The sequence below is a fragment of the Channa argus genome, chromosome 21, assembly GCF_033026475.1.
Source record: "Channa argus isolate prfri chromosome 21, Channa argus male v1.0, whole genome shotgun sequence".
In the NCBI taxonomy this organism is placed as follows: domain Eukaryota; kingdom Metazoa; phylum Chordata; class Actinopteri; order Anabantiformes; family Channidae; genus Channa; species Channa argus.
In genome coordinates this window covers 9,414,471-9,436,081 of record NC_090217.1, presented here as the reverse complement: position 1 = coordinate 9,436,081, position 21,611 = coordinate 9,414,471, and the positions used below count along the sequence as shown (strand labels likewise).

The 21,611-nt window shown below is 36.8% G+C and overlaps 1 protein-coding gene across 5 annotated transcripts in view; it reads right to left on the bottom strand.

Annotated features, from left to right (window-relative positions):
* Positions 1 to 262: 262 nt before the first annotated feature.
* Positions 263 to 21,611, bottom strand: part of cacna2d4a (calcium channel, voltage-dependent, alpha 2/delta subunit 4a) — a 77,725-nt gene continuing 56,376 nt past the window's right edge. For 2 of the 5 annotated variants that reach the window (XM_067490379.1, XM_067490381.1), the window contains 13 exons: positions 13,345 to 13,406; positions 9,591 to 9,605; positions 8,823 to 8,867; positions 8,237 to 8,299; positions 7,160 to 7,230; positions 6,096 to 6,171; positions 5,949 to 6,001; positions 5,153 to 5,208; positions 4,567 to 4,587; positions 4,024 to 4,144; positions 3,226 to 3,341; positions 2,686 to 2,768; positions 263 to 2,403 (listed from right to left, as the gene is read on the bottom strand). In XM_067490379.1, the coding sequence (XP_067346480.1) occupies positions 2,311 to 2,403; positions 2,686 to 2,768; positions 3,226 to 3,341; positions 4,024 to 4,144; positions 4,567 to 4,587; positions 5,153 to 5,208; positions 5,949 to 6,001; positions 6,096 to 6,171; positions 7,160 to 7,230; positions 8,237 to 8,299; positions 8,823 to 8,867; positions 9,591 to 9,605; positions 13,345 to 13,406 (875 nt within the window). In that variant the 3' untranslated portion in view covers positions 263 to 2,310. The other 3 variants (XM_067490380.1, XM_067490382.1, XM_067490383.1) reach the window with 2 other exon arrangements.

Here is a 21,611-nt window from a genome sequence, read left to right as displayed (position 1 = left end):
TATGACAACATTTTTAAATAGAGTACAAGGTAACAATGGAATAATCTGTAATGTTAAAAAGTTTGACAGTTCCCCTCATTATTTAAGCAGAATGTACAACACTGTGCTTAATCTTTGAAAAATCTAAAACATAGCACTTAACTATGGTTGGTTTAAAAAGCTACAATTGTATTTATTTATTTTTAGCCCGTATATCTGTTCATTTCCCTGACAGAAACAGTAACCACTGACAAAACAACACAAACTGACAACAAATATAATACAAAACCAGACAGATGGTTTTATTTTTGCAGTACAAATCATGGCTTCTGTCAATCAGCATACAGTGTGGACATGTCAACCACACAATATACAGAATATATAGAGGAAATTACAGAAGAGAAGACGAGAAACTTACAAAAAAAAGACAAGGATTAGTCTCATAATCCCAGCAGGACAGAACACACTGTAACGATGCACATCCATACAGTCTATTTTATGAACAGGCAAAATCTCAGGCATTTTTTTGCATTACTTAAGATTAAAAACATGCTTTTAAAATGAATTTTTAAAAATGATGTAGAAAAAGCTATGGAGCTTGATAGCTATGGCTTTCACTGCCTAAATACAATGAAATGCTGAGTATAACCCTTCAGAAATGTTAAACACACAAGCAAATGTAAAAAAAATATCCAATGCAAATGGATTTGCAGTTAATTGACATTGAAATTACATATCCATCAATATGTTTAACAATTAAGCTACCAAATATATTTTGTAGGATAATCTTGTTTTTCAGTGAGTGAATGCTGCCTTCTCTGTGCTATTATTATGAAATTAGTTATTCATAGCAATTAATAAGTAGCAGATTTATGAACCTGAGGCTAAATAAAGGTATTGAAAGAGTCCAGCGAAACAATTAAAACAATTAGAATTGCCCTAAAGAATTCCCGATGCATTTGCATTTGTGTTTAAAGTGCGACTATTCCATTGTTGTAAACACACAGGTTTATACTGATAATGTACAGTATACATCTAAATTCAGCAAATCTTTTGTAGACACATTTTATATCTTACTCCACCATTGTGCTGTACAGGTGCTGACTGTAGAACTATAACCCTCTGCAGTCTCCACATGTTCAGCTTTCAAAAAACAAAATAACTTATTGAATGTGCAAACACAGGAAATAATGAATAAATGAATGTACAAATGCAGAAAGAGGCAGAACTGTTACAGAACTCTTTTTGGGGAGTGGAATGAAAGTAAAATCTCAACAGCGAGGTCCCAGAGGGACAGACAGTTGCCTTTCTTATTAACTTTTAAATTCTCCCTACTTTCACCGTATTAAAACATCTCTTTACCTCTGTCTGAAAACTCCAGGCGACATAATCTAAAGAGGGTATTTAGCTAAGGTGATTTAATTCGGAAGAATATTTCAGCTGCAAGCAGAGAAATACTTTAACCAGAAGAGATTCTTAATACAAATTATATTCATGCAATCTCCAAACCAGATCTTTATGGAGGAGGATGAAAATTGGTGAAGTTGCCCTTTAAATAATTCCATTTGTGTATTCTAATAAACCACATTCTGACAATTTTCAGGGCACTGAGCCATAACCTCATCCATTGTGCAACAGTATAGGGAAAACCATGTGAATCATGTCTCCCACTGCCAATGTGGGATGTTTGTATGATTGTTAATGTTCCTTTATTTTTGTGTTATATGTGTTTCTCCACACAGTGCTGTAGCTCTTTCCTCAGTGGTTATCATTCAACATTAAATAAAGTTTAGAGCTGAAGCATTGCGAATAATAAACATTAGTTGTGCGCATATTGGAGATGTGCGTGCATGCAACCGCATATATAATATGCATGTGTGTATGTACACAGTTCATTGGGATAGGGAAAATAAGAAACATAGCTTTCTCCTTGGACTTTGTTAAGTTGCATCTTGTGACTCATAATCCCCTTTTATCAATGTACATCATAGCTACGACTGGCATCTCTTCAGTCCCTTTTCATTTTGAGATGCAAAGTAGTTTATGAAAGCAACTAATGAAAAAGTAACCATGGCGACATCAGTTCACTTGGTTTCTTTGCAGTTTTTAGTTCAGACGTAAGAATTTCCAGGAGTTAACCAACAAATTATTAAAATGTCATCACATATCCATCAGGAGAGACTGGGTTTGTTTTTTCACAAACAAATTGTGCAGAATTAGGTAAATTATTTGAAAAATCCGGTTGAGGAGTCCAGTGTCCCAACACATCACTTGATTATCCCAATAGCCTCCTCTATATGAGAATGGATAAAGCAGTAAAGTAGTCCATCATCAGGAGACAAGTGCTGAGAAGCTAAGACAGGTAAAGAAGAGCAAGGCTGAGAGACATGCAAAAGAAGCTCCTCCGCAGTCATCTGCATTCTCCTACAGGTACAAAACAGAAAATGATTTTACTTTGAGTTTCTGTCATAATGTACACCATTTATTTCAATATGACACGATCAAACAATAAACTCCCTTAGGTAGAAAGATTTGGTGCATAGAACCAGCATTGTAAGACAATGATAAAAAAAAAGTTAATCCTAATGTGTGCTGTGCAAAACTTAATTTTTCATTCAAATGTAAATTAAAATCACTTGGCCAAAATTTTGGTACACTGGCTGAAAATGTCTAATTCCAGAGTGAGTTTCAGCATGAAATGCTGACCTGGGGGTGGTATGCGTGACAGGACTCAGGGCGTCGGCGAATCTTCTGTGACCTCATCCTGTCACACTTTACTGAGGCATTATGTATAAGAGGGTTAAGAAGCAACAGGAACATTTTCTTTTCCATTTTTTTCTATCCTCAAAGCAAATACCTCCACTACATATCTAATATTTATCTATAGTACATATTTCACAGATACAACAAAAAAGAAACAAGGGACAAGGACTGCACCACAAAGACAATTTATCTGGGAGAGATACAAAAAGTACAGCAAACATTTCTTTTCAGGTACATTTTGTGCACTTGAAGTACATAATTAAAACTGTGTGTTAAAAGATAGAAATGGTGAGGTACAATACAAGTGTGTTTGTGCTCAAGAGCCCCCAGTGTAAATGCAGCAGTGAATGTAAAAGCAGTGAGGCACTTTCATAAATCAAAATAAGTACACTCTAACAGTATCTAATTTACTTCAGAGAGGGTGAGAGGACGTTTCAAGCATGAATCAGCATATTTGATGAATACCAAATTATCAAAGGATATATTTGACTTCTTTGGGCTCCATGGTGATTCGTGGATACTGTCTGGAGCAGTCGCAGTCTGCCTGCACTACCAGCATCAAAAGATTGCTCTCTGGTATCTGTTGCACCACAAACATCCTGAAACACACAAACAGGCTTAGAAAAACGTAACCTTCACACGTTACACATTTATTGAAATTATGATTTAGTAAATTTCCACAGAAATTTAAAGGACCCTAATTTTACTGGAGGATCATGTCAACCGATAGTGTAATAAGTGGTTGTAATGTGTTATACCTGCTTTGGCCTCATGGAGGAGTTCATGCTTAACCTACACTATGATCACTGCTGAAATATTACAGGCTAATCACAGTACCAGGGCTACCCTCCATTTTTCTGTATTCCTCTCTCCCTGATTTTTTTTTTGTCCTTTTGGCTTATCTCGTGAGTTCAGGGTCGCCACAGCGGATCATTGTCCACATGTTGATTTGGCACAGTTTTTACAACCGATGCCCTTCCTGACACAACCGACAACCCTCCCCGGTTGAGGGTATTTTCTCTCAGCTTTCCAGTTTCTCTCTCTCCCTCTGTATATGCTTCTTTCTATAACCCTACACACCCTGATCTAATTCCATTCCTTTCCACTCATTTCCCCTTTTGCTGATACCCTTGTATAAACACACATTGCTCTCAGTATGCAGAGCAGAGCAAAGCTGTAGAAAATGAATTTTGGAAGGACAATTTAATATGACTGGTGTAGGGCTTAGAGATGAGTGCACTGCAGATTTGTGTGTGTAAGTGTGGATGTGTGTTTGCTTACTTCTGGCAGCGACCACACTTAATAATGCTGTTGGTCTCTTTGACTGATGGCTCATAAACGAAGCTGGGGTACTCAGTGTCACACGGCTGCAGAATGTCCCCTTTTTTCTTATGAGCTGAGGCTGATAGAGAGATAGATAATGGTTATGACTTGAGGTTGGGAATATGAATGACTGCATGTGAAAGTGTATGTGTGACATTTTGTCTGTGACTGACAGGCTCAGAGTCTGTGACAGGAGAACGAGGGATACAACTTAAATGCTTCACACTTCAGCTATTTAAACCTCTTTCTACCATGACCAGAGGCACTTTAGTTTGCTGTAGACTCTAAACTAAATTAAATATGGTGTCTGCATACAGTAAAAATGATGGGTTTGAGACCTAAAAGAGAATCCCTAACAGCTTGTCCAAATGTCACAGGTCTGGGTTGTGATGCCACTGATTAGCATCTTCTATGCTTTGTTAGAATTTGCCAGTGCTGTTCATTTTAAATAAAAGCTATTTGTACAAAGACAACAACTCAAAAAAGGAAAAAAGTACTCACACACACTGAAAGATGGCTTGGCTGAATGGAGGGATGATGTTGATGATGATGATGATGATGATGATGATGATGATGATTGACAGGTGGAGTAATGGGGTTGGTGAATGTGTGATCGATGCAGTCACAGAAGCCGATAGGAGGTGAGGCGTTTAAAGGACACAAGTGACCCTCAGATGGGTGATCAATCATGCACACAGTTTAAGCACCCCTAGTTTTGAACTGGCGCAACAAATTGTTGCGTGTGTCGTTACTGTAGCATGTATAAAGTGATACACTGAATAATCTTTTTGAGGTTAAAATGAGGATACATTTTTTTTGGACAGTACTCCAGCCCTCAATTTATGTTAATAATTAAAAACAGTTTAAGATGCCTTAAGGGCCTACTTAAAGTCCATGTAAATTGTATGTGCATAATTTATAAAGAACTGGTTTATAAAGCAAATAATCCAGTGTCCCAGATCTGCTCTGAAGGTTGAGATGACTTATAAAATAAATATGCACTCCACACATATTAGGACATTTGTGATAAAGATAGACGGAAACAAGGTTTGACCTTAGAAACCCACGTTGTTTTGTGTGAACTCACCATCTGCAAAAGGCTCAGTGTGCCAGAAACCACAGATATTAAACTCCAGGAGAAACCTTGTGAGGAAGAGAGAAGAGGAGAATGGACAGAGAAAGGGACTCAATTAGGCGGTTATCATTAGAGACCAAAGCAGATTGCAAACAGCTTTCAAAAACTGGGCCAGGGCCCAAAGTTGTGTCATGGGAATATTTAAATAGGTTCTCAAGTTATTCTGCAGTAATTGGAAGTGTTTGTACCTGTTTTTTGTTTTTTTTAAACTGGATGACTACCTTTTCTTTCTAGATGTTGTTTACCGTTATTGCTAAGAGTTAGTTTAAAAGATTAATACCATTCTGACTGTAAGGTAAAAAAATATGAAGTTTTTAATTCTCATTTTGAAATAATATTTTTATATAAAACTTTATAGATATAAACAGACTTTTGGACAGAACCTAGGTAGATGTTCAAGCCTAACTATTGGTGTCAGGCTCATTTTTACAGTACAAACACAAGGGTGGTATTAATCTTTTCTCAGCAAGGCCGTAAAAAAGCCTTCAGTAAAATGTGAACCCAATCTTATGTTTCTCTTTCTTCAGTGTGTAACAATTTAGTAATATAATAATTCTAACACATCCTTATAATATGGATTTTAAGCAAAAACTCTTACTACAACATTATTTCTTAGTGCTCAGTACTATAATAAACTGTCCATTGTATTTACAGATGATAGCACATTGTAACAAAAATCCAATTTATTTTGACAATATTGTTACAAAAAATTCAACAGCCAAATCTGGTTGCCCCTAGCAACACTTACAGTAGGAAGTTGGAGAGAAACCACTTGAGGACTGAGGCCAAACCATAGAACGGCTGTAGAGACACATGAATAGACTGTGGTCACTGCAGAATTGACTGGACATTTATGGTAATAATCCCCTATACAGAGTGAGTTTAGTGTACATACGCTGAGAAGTGGACGGGCGCTGCTGACAAAGTGGGAATTCATCTTACACATGGCCTGATAGTCGAACAAGGATACCCTGAGGAAATACACACACACACACAGTATTGCTCTTTTGGCAGTCTTTCACTGGCTTGTGTTGATCTCTTGACCCTCTCCACATGATAACACTCAGTGTTGTATGGCTGAACTTAATGTTTTTAGAAACCCTTATCCTTTACTTAGAAAAGGAAAGAAACATGACATAACATTATCTTTATGCTAGAGTTTCATTCAATTTGTTCCATTTGTAGGGAGAAGCACAAGAACACATAAATATTGATTTACATTTGCACATGAACATACACAAGCAACTTCTGAACTTCAAAGCCAGTTATGTTAATTATGGTATCAAATAAATCGTGTCAAAATCTTTTATCTTTCTAAAAATAGCAGACATCTTACAATAATTCATAAAGTAAAGTTGGGCAAAAAAGTAAGAGGGGTAATATCCAGTCAAATTAGCAAAAAGGAAAATAAGCAGGAACATTTACACCACGGAGATCAAGATGAGTGAATTAACTAACCTCAGCACACAGAGAAAACTACACAAGGCAGAGACCACACTATTATAGAGCAATAAAAAGCTTTTTTGTCTCTATAGTGACAGTAAAGATAGCCCACCAGGGTGTGGGTTTTGTATGCATACTAATGCATGGCTTAGCTGTACAACAACCAAAACAAAACAGCACACGTTTATAAGATGACCTCCTAATTAAAAGGATACACAACAGCAACCACTGCTGTTCGTGATACAGCATGGGGGCTACGTGATTGTATTCACGAGCCAGATTCAGATGCTTAATGAGGCTGGCACACTGGGATGCACTGCAAAATGAGAACATTGTAGAATGCACCCACAGAGATGTGCTGTGATATTTAACAGATTTATATAAATCAAAACTAAGTAAAACATGCAGACCTCTTTAGCACCAGGAAGCTCTCTGTTGTTAGTAACAAACAGATAAAGAATCAGAAACATAGATGGACAGGTAATCAATCTTTTTAACCAGTAAGCCAGTGATTACCTCTTGAACATGCCCATTCTGATGAGTGTGGTCATCACTGATCCGTCAATCTCTCCAAAGAACCTCCCTGCCTGTCAGGGAAGAGAATAAACTCTGTGTGAAATGATCTCCAACAAATAAGACCAGGTTCCTTCCTTAGTGTGCATCCATCCCACTTTCACCTCAGTGTGAACTGTATGACTAGTTATTCATCCATATTATATTGTCTGTGATAAACTGAACATCTGTCCAGGGTGCACCTCGCCACTTGCCCAATGACAGGTGGGATCAGCCTCAACTGTGACCTTACACAAAAAAGTGGTGTAGACAATGTGTGGATTGATTTTAAGTTGTGTGTGGGTTTTATAATAATCTTTTATAATAATCTATATAACCACTTATGATTTAGTTCTTTGTGAAACTGATCAGTAACTTTTGTCTGCTTGAATAAATGCAACTACCGCATTCAACATAGATGTCTGTCAGATTAGTTCAGTGCTGTTGCTTGCTCAAGAAAATAATGAGGGAAAACTAAATTTAAAAAATGGTAAGAATACAAAAACTCACTAAAACTACAGTGTAACTCGTGTCGTTTTGCTGCATAATTGTAGGCTGGTAATTGCTGTATTGGTGTACCTCTTATACAGCACTGACTCATTATACTGCTTACACTTATTACTGAGATGAATATGTAAATGCAAAAGATGTTATATCACTCCAGCATTGTGAGTCGTTATTTAAGAAACACGATATCACCAATATTTTTACAACCAAAGATTATGGAAATCTAAGTGACATTTTATGGAAGGCAGCAGGAAATGGGGAAATGAGATTTATGAGAACTATTCATAGCTAAACTGTGCCAGTCACTGAATATCTGCACTACTGATTGTGAGTAATTGTGAGATGCATGAATGTATTTCTAAATAAAAGGCACAGACTTGTTTGAATCTGTATTACAAATGTACTTGGTTTCTTGTTAGACAGTGAATGCTGAGCGGCATAAGAACGTTCAACAAACAAGTCAAAAAATAAAAAGCATCGCAACTAGGTATATTCTCTGTGTTTCACTCTGAGTGTGTTTGTGTGTGAACTCACATTATTGTAGTTTTTAGAAATTAGGACAAAGCCATTATTGTCAATCACGTAGCACTCAATATCCTGGGATGAGATAGAAACAGGCAGAGAAAGGAATTACTGTATGTAAGTTCTGTGTAAAAAAACACTTAGAAGATAATAAGCAGAATAATTTGATTTCACAAAAATTGATTTCAAAGGACAAATTATGAAGCAACAAAAAATGATGCTCTAAAAGCAACTAAAAAAGACTCGAGGCTGTAATTGCTGCCAAAGGTGCTTCAACAAATTACTGAGTAAAGGGTTTGAATACTTCTGTACATGTGATATAACCGTTTTTTTCTTTTTAATAAATTTACAGACAATGTGTCTGTTTTCACTTTGTCATTATGTAGTACTGAGTGTAGATTAATGAGGGAAAAATGAATTTAAACAGCTGTAGTATCAAGTAGCACCATAACAAAATTGAAAAAAGTAGGGGGAGTCTGAATACTTTCTGAATGCACTTCTGTAGTCACAAAAAAGAAGAAATTAGGGACTTATGGGAGATTGAATATTAATATATTTGTGCTGGCTGAGCGATCTGTAAATTTCAGAATATACTCACAAGACTGTCACACTGCAGAGGACAAACCCCCTCTACATTGGAGCACTGTAAGGCAAACAGGTGGACTAGGTAAAGATAAACTTAATTAAATAAAGTTAGGATTGTGAGTTTGACAGATGTTATTTTCTTATAGGTATGTGTGACCACAAAGTCAGAGGCTCGTGATCCACTCCTCCTGACCACATGAGAAAGTTTCCCTGGGCCAGACACTGAACCCCCAACAGCCCATCCCCATCCCTAGCTGTGCAGTGCGGGTCCCAAGCCTGGTAGAAATTCGGGAGGGTTGTGTCAGGAAGGGCATCCGGCGTAAAAACTGTGCCAAATTAACATGCGGACAAATGATCTGCTGTGGCGACCCTGAACTTACAGGATAAGCCGAAAGGACAGAAAATAAAATGTTTGTGTATGTGAGGAAGTGATCTGAGCACACACTCAGTCTTAGTTTTTCTGTGGAGGCGCTATGCTTGAACATGTGTTAATGTTGACAAGTGCATTTGGAAAAAAAAAACTGTCTGTGTTGGTGAGAAGGTGTTAATTTATGTCTGATATGTCTTGTGTACCTGAGACAGGCTCCTGAGTGTTTTCTTTGCAGGTTTTTGCACGTGTAATTGCAGGATGTCTATGTGGATGTGTGTGTAATCTGTTTCAACAGGGGTGCGAAGCTGACTTCACAGAGCCCAGCAGGTGCTGAGGATGTTAAATTTGGTTCAGTACAGAAAGCAGAGTGATGATGTGAAAATGAAGAGAGAGGAAATTATGCATACTTACATCTGTGTCATTTGGCTGAGAAGATACAATGATAGGAGCAAAGACAAAAAGAGAGCATGGAATAAAGAAACATTACTTAGTGGTGTGTAAGTGACTACACTGATAAGATTGTCTCCATTTTCACTTTGATAGCACTAGTTTGCTACAGATAATGTAATTTATCTTCTTAAAGATGAATAAAAGACTTTCTTTAAACTATTCAACTTTTCATCAAATTGTTCTTCGAGATAGTCCTCTGTACATTTTCATATTCCTTTAATAGTCAAAAACTCTCCTCTAACCTTTATAGTCACATCTTTTGTCTACACATTGTGTGGACTGGACTGGACAACATGTCTTTGGAATCATGGTCAGGCTATATAGAGCATGTCGAACTGTGAATTAGATGATCTATCATCATTTTCAATTGTATTACAGCAAAGTGTCAGTATTTCATTCCTCTTCCCATCATTGCATCCTGAAATAAACTGCAATTTAGTGAGTGGACTAATAGAAATGATCCTTCCCCGAACACTACAGGCAAATGACCTGGATTGCTGAGGACATCAGAGGGAAACTCCATATATTTCTGCTCATTACATACAAATTCGTTCGGATGATGGCATTAGAAGAGAAGGAATGGGGTCATAGAAATAGAAAAAGGTTTATGTTCTTGAGAATACTAACTTGCTCAAAAGTTGTACTGAGACTATCTTATTAAATCATTAATGTTTTTGTGCATAGTTGATATTTTGGTCTAATGAAGTGTGCAAAGGCAAAAAAACACGAACAGTGAAAATATGTATTTATAATGTGTAATTTACTTCCTTGAACCATTTCTTTGGGTTCTCTGGTTAATTTATAGTTTGTAAAGATGCTGCCTTCCCAATTCTGGGCAGCACATAAGAGGCTATTCCTCGATCAAATGTTTTTTATTGTATTTGATGTTGGAGCTCCAGGAGGAATCAAGGCAATGGCAAAAGAATTTTAGCACTCTCCTTCCCTGAAACGCAATTGAACAGTTTCTCATAACAACTGATGATATTACTCTCTGTTTAGAAACACACAGAAACACACTGAGGCATACACATATTATAAGTAATTTTAGTATTCTATACTGCAATATGCTATGTTATAAACGTAAATCCATAGATTTTAAAGAATGTGTCACAGCTTCTAAATAGTAAACCTCATTGGTATCCAATGTGCTTAGCACTGCTTCTCATTCTAAGACATAAAATACTGTGAAAAATCAAAGCAAATCATAAAATAATCTTGTGTGGAAAAGATTAGAAAAAAGTATTGCCATTTCTGCCGTAGCAGTGAATTGCTGTCACACAAACTGAAACAGTACGCAACAGTACAGATTTAACAAGATATCATAGGCAAAGGGAAAAAGTCTGTGAGATGAAGAGCACGTGTTTGCAGTTATGCTGGAACAATTTTTTTCTGGCTAATTCCGATTAGATGGAAATTCTTGCTTTATTCTTGCCCTCACTGGTTCATAATTCATTAAATAATAAACATCTAATTTGAAGGTAGTCATCCTTATTCTGTGAACTCAGATAGTCAGATGCTCTGACTTATATAAAACCTTCACCAAGATCTGCAGACTGTGTGTAAATGTCCTTGCAAATACAATTTCTACTTCTCTCAAACACACAAAGGCAAAGCTAATTTGATGTTGTTAGTAATTAAAGCAAATAGATTATCAGTTAACTGCAATTAAAATATTTCTCCCACAAACACCATGATGAAGTATAAAGCTAAGCAAAACATTGATTTTTTTAGACAGTTATGACTCACTATGAACACAATATTTTAAATATGCTTTACTGCGACACAGATAATATGCAACAGAATTACATAGCATTCTCATTGCTTAAAAGAATTGATGAAGATCCCATTATTAAAGGTAATGCAAGAGGTGTTCTCTGGCCAATTCATTTACATGCACAGAAATACATCAGTCTTAACCCACAGGACCAATATGATGCCCTCGTTGGCTAAAGCCTTTTACCTAGGCCCAAGAGAGAATTTCATGCACACAAATCTATGCAAAGCAGGAGACATATAAGCATACACAGTCAAGACAAGTGCATACTGTGAATGCACGCACACACAAACCCTATGAAATAAAGATGCCTGACAGTAAGTACATGACAGGAAGGTAAGGTGATTATGTAAACTATGTTAAGAGAAGAGGGCAGGTTGAGGAGATGAGGCTAAGAATGAGGGGGTAAAGAAGATGAAAAAGGGGGCAGCAGTGAAAGGATGCAGGAAACGAAAGGATGTATGGGAGTCGTAAAGGAGATGGAAGGAGGAGGAGAGAGAAGATTATGAATTTAGCAGGACGACAGAGATTTAAAAGTGCACACAGTATAGGAGAACGACAGTGAATTTCTATACAGCATCAACCAATGCAAATAATACTAATGACTTCTTACTTAATGACTATGAATGTAACCACAAACTTGTGCACAGATGATCATGTCCCTGTCAACATGACAAATAACATTTACAGACAAATACACATACAGTATTCTCTTCTTTACACTTCTACAAACACAAATGCATACACACAGGTGCAGCTGAGCCTAGTGTTGTCAGCTTTTAATCATTTAATCACTACCTAGAATCTCTAATGCTCTTCGAACCACTGCCATTTACAGCCATTGCAGCGCAGGAGGAGAATGACCCGCCAACCAACACCTGCTACAGTAAAGGTGTTTCGCCAAATTAAGCAGGTTGTCACTGAATAACATCTGCTTAAAGGTGTGGAAGTGCACAGAGGATACTAAGATCAGTAAGTAAAACTATTGTGCTGAAGAAATTCCCTGAGTAGCGCAAAAAGTATCGACTGAAAGCAATTCTAATTATGTGATTTACTCTTTCAAAACAAATTTTTAGGTCGGGTAAGGACTCTTTTAATGGTGGGAGCAACACTATACTAAGTGTTGAATCAAACCTAAGTTTAATTGCTTAATTAATGTCTAATAGAGCAGAAACAGAACCTCTAATCATTCTTGACTCCTTGTCATACATTAATTTACTGTTTCAGAGTGACTGGCTAGTTTAAAGGAATATATGTGTTCATTGGTTAAACTTCTGAAGCAGGAACTCTATTCTCCTGTTGTGCAAGATACTGAACAGCTCTGAATTCACTCATAGGATTTAGAAATGCAAAACCAGGGTTGCTGGTTAATGATAGTGTTTAAGTTAACGTGAAACTGAATGAGTTGGAAATAAGAGCACTTTATTTTAACACTTTCATTTAAATGGCATTCCAAATGGCATTTATCTATTGAAGGTTAATGTATGAGAATTAAAATTTGACTAAAGCCTAATGTGCCTTTGCACTGGAAAAACGATGCAGAGAGTAGATGTTTATACATTTAGTCTAATCACTTTAGGAGGTGTCAATGTTTAGGTGGCTGTAGGGGGGCTATTGTGGATCTTATTATTGTTCAGTAACTGCAAAACAGCACAAACGTGTTGTTTGTATTCTGCAAGTATTCATCAATATATCTGCTATACATTACCATAAGAAATCTGTTGTATAGGAGCATTAAAAACCAAACAGGAGTATAAGATTTGCATGGAGGTTTATGAAATACATACAATAAAATACAATACAAATATGAAATACGACAACAACTAAATCTCACTTAATCTGACAACATAAGTAATTTAACAGTAATGTTTAAGGTTGTTTTTTTGTTGCTGTTGTTATTTATTCTTTTGTCAGCATCACAGTTCTCCTGTATGCACATACCTGTGTTGCAATGGCCCAGAATTTGGATTCCATTACCTCAAGAGTCATCTGGACACCAATGGCTGCGGACAGGGGAGAAAGACAAAGACAGAGTGTGAGAAGTCATTTTTGTATAGTATGATAAATGTAACAATAGGATGGAAGAGGAATGAAGAGGGGGACACTGACAATGGTGTAGGAGGACACAAAAAAGAAGACGATGAGTACAATTTACACTCACTGGCCAATTCATTAGGTACACCTGTAAAATCCTGTGAAATGAAGATTAGCTAGATTAGGAAATGAACTTTTACAAGGTTTTACGTTTTAAGTGGAAATTACTAGCAAGATGATAATTGTACTCTGTGTTTATTATTGAGGTCATAGTTGTGGTGGAGTCTAGTTAAAATAATTGAGGGGGGAAAAACAACCATTCACTCTCACATTTAGAAACTACAGTCATTTTAGGGTCACAAGTTGACCTAACAAAGCACATGTAAAAGGCCATGGTCGGCTGGGGACGCAAACCTGCAACCTATACTCAAATAATTATTATCAAGATTATCATTTTTATTGCACTCTCTACCGTTGTGTGAACCTGTCTTCTTTACAAATAGATGGACAGATACATTACATATATGTCAAATATAATGTGATTTTCTTTTTTTTTATTGTAGATATACACTAAACGCAGCCCACTCTTCACAGTAGCTTGTTCCAGAGTTTATCAGCTGAAGGGGTTTAACCTGTTACAGTGAAGATGGATCTGCTGTCATGTGTCCTAGCATTTATGATTTCATTAACAGCACTTTATAGACCTCTTGCACATGTTGTCTTAAAGGATAAGCATTAAAATGATGCCTATCTAATAAAACTAAAAGCTTTTTCTTTTTATGGCAAACTGCTGTTTCTAAAGTTAAGCATGAACGTTAGTGCTTAAGAGTCTTAACATGGGTATAATACCATAGCTCTAGTATTAATACTGCACAACGAAACACTGAAACAAATAGCTGCAAACTGCAGCAAGCTATGGTTGTAATGATCAGACTGATATATTATGGAAACTTAAGTGTGTTGTTATTTGTGAGTGTATCATTTTTATGTTTTAGTGTCACTCCTCTTGTTAATCTATGGACAGCACAACAATGGTAAAATTTGTTATACTATAGTAGTAGTAAAAATAGCACCAGCACAAGAAGTGATGTATAAGTGGGTTTACATTTAGCCATTTATGAAGAGCAACTTACAAGTGAAGGCAACACATACACGCACATCCGCAACACGCACTTAACTTGGGGTTCAAAGTCTTGACCAAGGACACTTTAACATGGGATGGAGAAGCTGGGTATTAAACTACTAACCCTATGATCAGTGGATGACCTGCTGTACCTTCTAATTGCAACAAGATACCACTGCTCTAATAATATTTGTAATTAAGTGGTGATGATTCCTTTCGGAGTAACCACTGAAGCACAAATACTAGGCCATAAATGGACAGCGAAACTTTAATTCCAGCACTTTAGAAGAAAGAACATTACTGAGCCGATTAGTGATCAGTAAGAGGCATTATATATCTCCCTCTTGGCTCTCAGGCTGGAGGACTAAAAGAGGACCTGCTGTACAGATCAACTGTGCCTTCAGAACTCAATTTATAAAAATCCTTTTACAGTAACTGGTCTTCTGAGCCTCAGTTCCGCTGCGTAAATGCACTATTCTTAGATTGTGTGTATGTGTTAGTTTGCCTGTGTGTGTGCATGTACATGCACATGCCCATTGCCCACAACACAGTAGTCTCAGTCACAAAGCATAAAGCCTAGAATTAGTGTGTGTTACGTGTTACACACATGGTTGTAAAATCATTACTTGTGCCAGATTAGGAATACATGTTCCTCAGCATTTCAGCAAAGTATGGTAAACCAAAAGGGAAATGTAATTGCATAAGCTCTTAGCACACACATACTGTACACACTCGCGGACACAACAAATACACACTCATTGCGAGGGAAGATATGACACTTCATATTACCATCTAAGGTTCAGTTTTGTCCCAGAGTGCTTTGCATAGTCACTCAGGGAAAGCCGCCACAGTGCTCAAAATACACAAAACACATAAAAAGACTTACACCTGCACACATATTCACATTCCCATACACAGCTATGCACATATTAGTAGACTACATTTGTATAGTGCATAATACACCAATAACCAAACAGAAATATCATCAGCATACAGTATAAACAATAAGGCCAAATGAATCAGGTAGTTTTATTATAACAGTTCATGGAAATGTAGATTTTTAATCTGGTTGCAGGGACAGCTCTGGTCTGAGCCAAACTTATTAGATTATGATGTTAAATTATATTGACTGATAAATTAAGAGTAAGAATTAATTATGAATTGTACGTCATCATAGGGATAAATCTGATATGCGTGTTTGGTTTGTGTTTGTCTCATGGATTCTGTCCAACCTCTTTAAAATTATTTGTGATGATGAATCATGGCTGTAATCATCCTGTAATTAGTCATGCACACTTTTACGTGCATTACGTAACATGTAATTAAGATTTAACAGAAAAGTTTGTTAAGATGATTAGAGGGTGATTTATCTTTTCATACAGCTCATACAGCTCTACAACGGCTGTTGAAAAACTTGTTAAAATCCATGGATAAATAGTTTGCTGTTGCTCTTTAACAATAACAATGTTTGTCTGTGAGTCTGTCTGGACATTTTATAAATGTCATCTGTCATTTTGTCATATACAGATATAAAGATGGGACATCTGTGTACCAAAAGCACATGTGACATACTATGTGAATTTCTACACGTAATATGTGAATTTGCTGTACGAGTATTTTAAGTAACACTTTCCAACACACTCACACCCCCTCTCCTCACTAGTGCTAGTGTCCTTGAAATTGTCACCTTCCACCATAATCTCAGATAAAGTGTTGGAATACCCTTACTGGAGTTTGGAGGGCACCAGTAATCCACCTTCTTTCCTTCTCTGTGTTGGAGGTTGTTAGGGCCAAATCTAATTAAAATCATCAGATCACTGATCCCTGTGTGTATGTGTTTGTCTGCTCTTTGTGTGCTGAAATAGATCATATAATAATAGGTATATGTGCGTGCAAGCATTCAACACACAAAGTGTGTCCAGTTAACATACAATTGTGTATACAAGGATATGCTTGACCTTGCATATATGCAAGGGAAAATGTGTGTGTCTGTGTGGAGCATATCTTGTACTCTCCATGTCTGAATGTCAATTACAGTGAGCTGCCAATCACAGTTGAGGGCACTTTACCGGGAATTGAATGAATGAAATAAATAAATAAAATTAGGCAACCAAGAGCCAGTTAATTGATCATTATACTAATGAGAAGGATGAGAAATGGAGGGAAGAAAACTGTAAATAAAGGAAATAAATCCTGTATTAAGAAAACAAGGAAGTAGAACAAAGATACACAGACTACAGACTTTGATTTTCTCTACTCTGCTGTCTCAGCAGATTTGCCCTCAAATGTGTCTTTGAGGCCCCAAATTAAAGCTTTAAATAAAATACAACTTGGAATATTCTGTATTCTGCCTATGAATATATTGCTATACTAAACATTCCAAAACACAGTTTGAAGGTCATATGACTTTCAGCTTGTATATTTTTACTTTGTTGAAACAGTAGAGACGGTTCTATAAATGGATGGCTGTGTGTGTTCTCAGATTTTTGAAATGGCTTAGCCTTTTGTGTGTTGTGCCAAAGTGGCATAAGAGGTCATCTTGTGTTAAATGACCAGCAATCACAGCTACTGCTAATGGTTCCCTTAGCAAGGGTTTGGAGTTGGAACACACACACTCGCACACACACAAACACACACAGAAAGAGTCAATAAATTAAACTGGCACAAAGTCTCTAGGCACAGAAAAGCCACTGAAAGTAAGGCCACTACTGAGAAGGTCATTTCATTCTTTTTCTCTTACACACATACACCCCTGTGCTACTGCATACACACAGCAGTATGCTTTGGTAATTGATGTGTGCCATTGGTATAGCATACAGTGCACATGGGTGAAAGAGGGCAATGAATAATACAGCACAAAGGACAAAAGAACAAACAAATATCTAAATAAACACACAAAGACACTGTACATTCACAATTGTTCCAAAAATGGAAAGAATGTGGTCTACAGGAAAGACACACACACACACACACACACACACACACAGGGAAAGGTCATCAACAGAGCACAGACAATGTAATCAAAGGAGTAAATTAATTTATGTAATGGAATCAGGTTGCTCAGGTGTGAGAGAATTATTGGGGGATGAAAGGGGAGAAGATGAGGGTCAGGAATAGGATTAACACAAAAGGCAGAGGGGATGAAAGAAGATGAACTGATTTTTAATAATGTTATGAGCTGGGAATCCTTTTCATTTCTACCAAGTGTGGCTTTTAATAATACACTGAGCAAGATCAAATGCTTGCGTGTGAAGTTGCGTAAGAGTATTTGTATGTTTTTTTTCTTCCACACATTTTTATTTGTAGGTGTGTCTTAGATTACAGACGATAAGAGAGAAGGAGGTGACAGGTGAGCAGAGGAAAAAATTTCAAAATTAAATTTACATTAACATGTATTCATCAAAATTGAAGTGACACTGTCAAAACTCTTTACACAGTTAATAAAAAGTGCCAGTGTTTTTGCACAAAATGCATTTAATGACCACGTTTTCTTATATCCAAGAACTCCTTTCTTAAACTGCAATTGTAAAAGATTATTGTTATAGCCCTGGAATTGTATGAACTCTATATTTTTAACCAGTAAAATACATATGCTAATATAGCCAAACATAAAAAAGGATATTGGAACAACTGCATTTCTGATTCATTCTTGTTGCCTGTAAAAAGTGTAAACAAGTTACTCTATAATGAAATACTGGTTTGTGTGAAAAATCAATAGTGTAATGCTCCTTGTTGCTAATATTTAAGGTCAATATGGAATACATAGTTTCTGAGAGAGAACTGAGAAAAATGCTAAAGTATCACCTACTTTTAAATTGGAATTCTGGTTAAAAAAGCTTCTCTTATCTTCTCTTTATCTTTAACTGAGAATATAACTAAAAAGAAGTCAGAAAGGACAGGAAACATGAGCAGTCATCTGATCGCCCTGGTTACAAACAAATCACAAAATAAACCTAACGTCATAATAAACAGAAGTGTAAAGCACTTTAAGTACCAATATGTAGAAAAGCACTATATGACTTTAGAACATTTACCATTTAATAGGTAAATACACTACTCACAAAACTTTAGGGACATTTGACTTTCAACTGAAATTTCAGAATTCACCTCAAATGCACTATAACCTTTACAAGTGAACTTAATTTGACCTTCTCTAAACTTTTGAATGCACATGTCCGACTGTTCAGTGTTTCAGTACTTATTGCTTAACATGCTGTTCTCTAACAAGGCGATTAACTGCAAAAAAAAAAAAAGAAGAGGCACAGAGAGACTGGAAGAGTCACAGAAAGACATAGAAGAGGATGTCCTTTGGCCACATCCCATGCTGATGACTGCCTCATTGTGAAGCATGAGGCATGGCTATGTATCACCCACTGCTGTCACCAGACAAGACAAGTGGTGGTGGTGTTACAGTCTGGGTAGGTGTGTCTAATCAATACAGAACTGTCCTACACTTTGTGAATAGTACTGTGACATTCTGATACTACCTGAATAATAACATTAATCTAGTGATCGTGCCTCTGCATGAGCAACACTGGCCTCATTTCATCTTCGTGGACTACAATGCCCCAGCTCATCGAGGTTGCATCATCAGGGAATGGCTGCTAAAGGCAGGGGCACCTCAAATCGAGTCGCCTGCACTTTCTCCAGACCTGAATCCCATAGAAAATCTATAGGATCAGCTGAGTTGTCGAGTGGAGGGTCATAACCCTGTAGCCCAGAACCTCAATGACCCGAGGGCAGCCCTTTAAGAAGAGTGGGATGCCGTGCCTCAGCAGAAAATAAGCCGGCTTGTGAACATAATGAGACGTCGTTGTCAAGCTGTAATTGATGCTCAAGGACATTTTTTGCCGTGATATACCCACCGCTGCTTTTATTTCAATAAATTGTTTGAGATGAAAAAGCTACCACTGCATGATTCTAATTAAATGCTCTACTTTCATTTTATAATATAACTGTAGCAAGAACTTTTTACATTTTCAATTTTCAACTGAAAGTCAAATGCCCCCAACTTTGTGTAAGTAGTGTATATATCCATAGCAAATCCATACCAAATTGTGATCTTTAATGCAAACCTATCTCTTAATTTATGGTTTTCTGATTCAGAAATTCTGTATTTTGTTGCACCTTGTTGAAGTCTTAAAAGTGCATTTGTGTGTTTTGTGTGAGCTGGCTGTGGACAACAAGATTACTGTTTATCTGAGCAAATGTCAAAGGCTCCTCCTTTATTGCCTCCTTGTCTGATTCCTTGTACACAGAACAACAAACATACCCATCAACACTGACAAAGACACAATCATACCAACACAGACAAGCACTGAGATTATAGCTTTCTCACGTAGAAATGTCACTTGTGTTCTCTTTCTATCTGTCTCTGCCACAAACATAACACACAATTATAGTTTTTATCAACAAATGTCAACCTTCATCGAGAGAAAATCCAAAACATTTTGTTTCTACACCTTTTCTTCTATTTATTTCTTGTCTCTTTTTGTCTGATCAAAGCTACATTTCTTATCCAAGTCTCCAAATTTGTAATCAGAACACTTCACATTGTAATCTTTGTCTTGACTCATTTCCTGTTTATGTTAATTGTTGTGCTTTTTTATGTAGTAATTTGAGTTGTGAACAATCAAGTAAACAGAAGTAAGGAGAGAAAAGAAATAGACGAATAGAGACTAAAGTATTATACAATTGTTAGTTTTTTAGTCATTATGTGGTAAATCAACACGTTCTTCAATGTATCTCAGCTTATTTATTAAAGCTTTTTATCTTTAAAATAAATAGAAACCTAAGCAGTGAAGCTTTTTTGTCTTATACTAAAGACCAGGCCTTCTTGTAATGTCAGCAATGCAGAAAATGAAGATTTGGCTACAGTTTTCAGTCACGTGGAATAAGGGCATCCTCCTGAATAAAATCTCCCACATGCTTTTTCATAACCATGACAAAAATGAAACTAACACTAGATAAACACAGAGAATTGAGTAACCTTTCAAACCCAAAACTAAAATGACTGTGTTTCCAAAAATCAGCAAGTGCTATGCTTACCAAACCCTCAGCAGATCCCGTGAATTTCTGATGGAGACTATTCAATAAACTAATGTTGCCAGGCAACAGACACTGCTCCAGCCATTAAAAGAAATTATGGGAAATTCTGATCGACTCCTTTAGAAAAAATAAGTTAGTAACAGATTATTGAGAAATCCCTGGCGTCTGAACATTGAAACTAAGCACATGAACACACACACTGATATACACACAAACACAGTTCCGCACCTGCACAGGCAAATAATGCAAAAACCCACACGAGCTGGCCCTAAATAATTGGATAAACAATTAACCTGACCTGACATTATCAAAGTCATGGTACAGTATGTTTTCTTGTGAAAACTTTAACAAAAAGACAGAGCAACACAAGTACACACCTATACACTGAAGCCCGCTAACCTCAGAGGAGTCGCCAGAGGCTGCACTGACATCACGTTACCAAAGCAACAGGCAAAAGCCTGGGATTGGAGGAAAGGATGATGACTCAACCTCTCTCTCGTCCTCCTCCTCTCTCCCCCTAAAATCTCACTCTCTCTCTTTAGAAGTGTCTGACTTTTTCATGTGCAACTTTTTGAACATGAAGGATGGGCATTTTTTCCCCCATTATTTTATTTTTTAATTAAAATAATAGAAGTGGTGGAAGCGAATACATGCACTCAGGACAAGCACTGAGACAAACACACACGCTGAAAAAGCTTCAAATGTTTTCAGGTTCATTGTGGAAAAAAAACACTAAGTTAGAGCCAAGTTTGCACTGCTGGATTAATATATTTTGCGACCAACTGTGAAATCCACTGACAGCTGGAAGACAGACAGAGCAGTCTGTCACACCCATTTAGTTTTCATAATAATGACAGAAAAATAATGACAGTGTGGGAGATCTGTTTTTATAAAATAGAAATAAATGCTAACACTGGGTGTGTGCGTCTGTTTATGTCTATGTGTGTATGTCTGTGTGTGTGTGTGTGTGGACACTGTAAGTCACCATAACCTACCTTAAGTT